We start from the raw sequence: 4,345 nt of genomic DNA on the forward strand, positions 1-4,345 counted from the left end.
CAGCAACATAAAACATTTCCATATAGGCCTTCTCAAAGGGGTTCCAGAAGCACACGCCCTTCTGTGCTGCTGGGCCGCCGCTCACTCTTGGCTGCCCCTCCGTGCCCTCCAGTGCCAGCGCGGCATGGCGTTGTCCTGTGCCTTGTGTGTGGCCACAGTCACAGCAGCCCTGCGGAGCGCCTGCGCAGGCCGCCTGCTGCCCACGACTCTCGTGCTCTCGCCAGCTCTTCCAGGCCCTCCTGTCTCACACTAACCGTTTGTTCTGTCTCTCTGCTTCCAACTGGCATTTCACACTTCACTTTTCTTACCTGTTTTGTGTGTGTTTTTCTCCCTGGGCTTCAGGCCATCTCAGTCTCCCCAAGGCCTGCCCACCTGACTACCTTGGCCTTGTTCTTCCTCCTGACTATTGAGCTGTGGTTATCAGTTTTTAATCTAATGATATTTGAGTAGAATAAAAGCAACTCAAACATAAAAAATAACAAATATGAAAATTGTTACAAAATCAAAACATAAATATAATACAAATCTCACCCAAAAATACCATAATATGTCACTAGCAAAATTCTGACGTTTTTATGAACAAAGACTGGGGCCTGTACAGTGGAGAGCCCACTCCTGTTCTCTCTCTCACCCTTGACTATCTCCTAACTTCGGCTGTCTTGTTCTTTATCCTGCACCCTCTAGCACTCCACTTGGGCCCTTGTAGCCTAAATCCTTACCCTGTATTAAGAACCAGTCACCAGCCACCAGCCGGCTTGTAATCCCAGCGCTTGGGAGGCTGAAAACAGGAGGAGCGCTATGGGTCCAATTTATGTAGTGAGACCCTGTAGACCCTGTATTAAATAAAAATAAATAATATAAGAACCAGTCACCAAAACACTAGAACAGCTGTTCCACCAGTTTTCCTAAAATGCTTCGGTTCATGTCAGTCCCCGCTCACAAACCTGCAGCAGTGTCCCATTCCTGTTGAGTCAGTCCCTGGCACCTTGGCATCCCATTGGACCTTTAATGTTTGATCTCGGTCTCTTCGGTTCAGTTCATTCATATTCATTTCCTGTCTCTCAGAATCCTGTGGATTAAGGTAATCCACATTTCCTTGTCACAGCACTGCTGAATGAGCCCTTATCTCTTACAGAAAACCTGGGCCACTAACCTCTTTTCTGCTAAGCAGGGTCCACTTGCCTCCCAGGCAAGGCTGGGCGTGTGGACTCTCACCCCACTGCCTGCACTTCTCTCTGCACCTGTTTGGTAGGCACGAGTGTAGTGCTCCCTAGAGACGGTGAAAGTTATCTTAAAACTGATGGACCTAGACAGTCACTAGCAGAGTATTTGATACATGTTTCACAAATGTTGTAGTATAAGTCATTGAAGTTACACTTTTAAGTGTAATAGGAAAATTGTAAGTTGTAAGACAATTACAAAATTAATAATAGTATTAGTGCTTTCTTGAGTTTGAAATACTTGGTCCTATTTATAATAAAATATTTTTTGTTCACAGTTATGAGAACTTATCTCCGTTTGTGGCTGTAGGTTGAAAAGGCCAATCTTCACTGCTTTGGGTATAATAACTAGCTTTTCTATCTTATATGTGCAGAAATACAGACAACTTCACGATCACCTTGACTGTGCAGACTGCTTTCAAGAAGAGAAGCTTGACCTGTAACCCCTTTCCCCAGAGAAGATTTTATAAATTCCTATAAATGCAGAGATCGTGAATGAGTCTTGTTTTTCTGTGTCATGTGGCATATTTATATATTTTATGTGTATATTCATAGAAAAATACTTTGTTTAGAACCTGTTCACCTATATTTCTATGAAACAGCACTCTATAGAATGCTGTAATTAAATTTATTTGACATATACATACATTTAACAGGAAAGTCTATAAATGCATTTTAAATTTATCAATGTCTTTAATAAATGACTATCAGTAATGAACTATTCATGTCTATCATTTTATTTAAAACATCGTAGTTTTAAAATGTACTTAAAGAACATATGTGCCTGTATTACTTAATCTCTCTAGGCTTGCTGATTGCTTATGGCAGTCCTAAAGAGGCTCGCTAGTGTGTTTGACTCCTGCAGTCTGGTCCACGGGCCACAGGAGAGACTTCGTTGTACCTGTCAGCAGGCCCTTGGCTCAGCGTTAGACTGAGCTCTCTATTCTGAGTTGAAGAGGAGTGCTCTACACCTGCTTAGGCAAGCGCAGGGACTGGGGTTTGATCCCCAGCACCACATGCCGTGCCAGCCCCGCTCCCCCGGCATGCTGAGCCGGCCGCCAAGACCTGGTGTGGCGGTGCACGCCTATAAGCCCAGCACTGGGAGGCTGAAAACAGGAGGATCACTACAAGTCCACGTTGTTTAGTGAGACCCTGTACCGAATACATTAAAAAAAAAAAAAAAAAAGAGCACTTTATTCCCTTTCTAACATCTTTCTTGCAAATAGATTTCAAGTCTCTGGTCTTTCAATCCTCACATTCAAGAAAAATTCCATGCTGTGTATTTTGTAATTTATAATATTTTTCCATTCACTTCTTACTATATGTTAATGATTGACATGTGGCATTTTATTTATTCCTTTTACTATATCTGTGTATGTTAGGGTCTGAAGCTCTGAGGCAAACCGAGCCCCAAACATTTTAAAGCCACATCACTTTGGTATCTACACTGTACTGCACATCAAAAAATTCCCATAATATAGTGTTACCAAGTGAGTAAATGCGTCCTAGTTATAAATGGTCCTGCCTATTCTGTAACTCTTAAAAGTAGCCTTCCAGGAGGGTATGTTCTGCTGTGAGAGTTTAGAAACATTACTGGAAGTGTTGGTTGAACTTGGCTTCTCTTTTGTGACTCATGGTATGGACCTCACCAATTCTATCCATATAAAAGTGACACTTAACTGAAGTCCTTAAGTGGACATTTGTGAACATTTCCTCAATTTATTTCCTGCAGTTATTTTTTTTTTAAACTAGGCAGGAAAAACAAAATGTTGAGCATGTTCATGTCTAATGAGGATTGCATACATTTTTCAAAAGTAAAATTAAAGTTTCAGGACATACCTCAAATTCATATTTCTCTGGTACAAAAGGAAGGAATATTTAAACTCCAGAAAATAAAATGAAGCCATAGTTAAATGGTAAAGATGAACAATGTCCCAAGAAAAAGATTTAGAAGCGCACTGGTAGGGTGAAGGGCAAAGGTCATGAGCAATTTGTGAGAAGGAAGGCCATGTGCACCACCTCCCCACAGCGAGTGTATGCCTTGCTTTTGGCAGATGTGCTAATCGACCAAGCAAGGGAGAAGGCCCGCTCAGGTACCTGGCGACCATGGTGGTATCAGCTCTCACAGGTGATACAGCAGACAAGCTTAGATGGCTGAAGGAGAGTTTCGATTGTAACTTTTAAAGATAGTATTTATATTAATAGCAATCATTCATTTGTAATTTTAGGAACTTACGAGAGTAGCTGGTTCAGTTCCTGGGTTAAACACATTGTTGGTTTGACAATACCAATTAGAACAGTGGTTGTTTAAACGCTTAGAGATGGTTGTTTCTTATGTTAGAACAACTAATTGCATCTAGACATACTGTTTCATTGGCTATTTGGAGGACATAGGAGACTTTCAGAGTGACAGGCTGCCTACAAGTAAAAGCATGGATTAGACCATCAGTGCAAGTAATTTTTAAAAAGATGTATTAACTGAGATGGGGAGCTGGCTTGGCCCTCTAAGCGCCTGCCTGGCAAGTGCAAGGGCCCGGTTTGATCCTTGGTGCCGTACGCTGTGCCCACCCTGGAGCCCCGAGCACACTTTGGACATTTTGGGTACAGATACTCAAACTAGTCTCCAGAACATGGGACAGCGGGCCAGCCTGTGGAGAACAGGAACACACCAGCCGTGAAATGTTTGCGCTGATTTTGCCCCGTCCTTCTCCGTAGTTTGGAGCAGGATCCTGTTTCGGAGACAGCTCCACCGCCCGAGGCTGCACACCCAGATGGGTACTCTGGGGCGCAGCTGCTCTGGCCCTGTCTTCCCATGCTGCGCTCACATGCAGTTAGCAGACACTCCATGTTAGTCTTCATAGTGACACCGACCCGCAGGAGACACTGATGGGACACTTTTGAACAAGGCCGTCTGAAGATCGCGGAGGTCTTCTCAGCGCGCCCTTGAACTCGGGCCGGCCCCGCGCCAGCTGCTCCTCGCGCTGTGCGCGCACGCCGGGAACCGCGGCTCGGCCGCAGCTTTGTCGTCGCGCGGTCCGGAATCCTCGAAGGAAGCGCCTTCTTCCGACGCGCGCTGCCCGCTTCCCGTGCTCCGGCCGCCCCGCCCCGCCCCGCCCCGCCCCGCC

At 44.8% G+C, this 4,345-nt stretch overlaps 1 protein-coding gene across 1 annotated transcript in view; it reads left to right on the plus strand.

Moving 5' to 3' along the window:
- Positions 1 to 1,663, plus strand: part of LOC101561460 (coiled-coil domain-containing protein 82) — a 33,257-nt gene extending 31,594 nt beyond the window's left edge. Inside the window, exon 8 of the mRNA XM_023709520.1 lies at positions 1,595 to 1,663. Coding sequence (XP_023565288.1) covers positions 1,595 to 1,663 — 69 coding nt within the window. The remainder of the gene's footprint in view (positions 1 to 1,594) is intronic.
- Positions 1,664 to 4,345: the final 2,682 nt, after the last annotated feature.

Source organism: Octodon degus, unplaced genomic scaffold (genome assembly GCF_000260255.1).
Source record: "Octodon degus isolate 3935 unplaced genomic scaffold, OctDeg1.0 scaffold00012, whole genome shotgun sequence".
NCBI lineage: Eukaryota > Metazoa > Chordata > Mammalia > Rodentia > Octodontidae > Octodon > Octodon degus.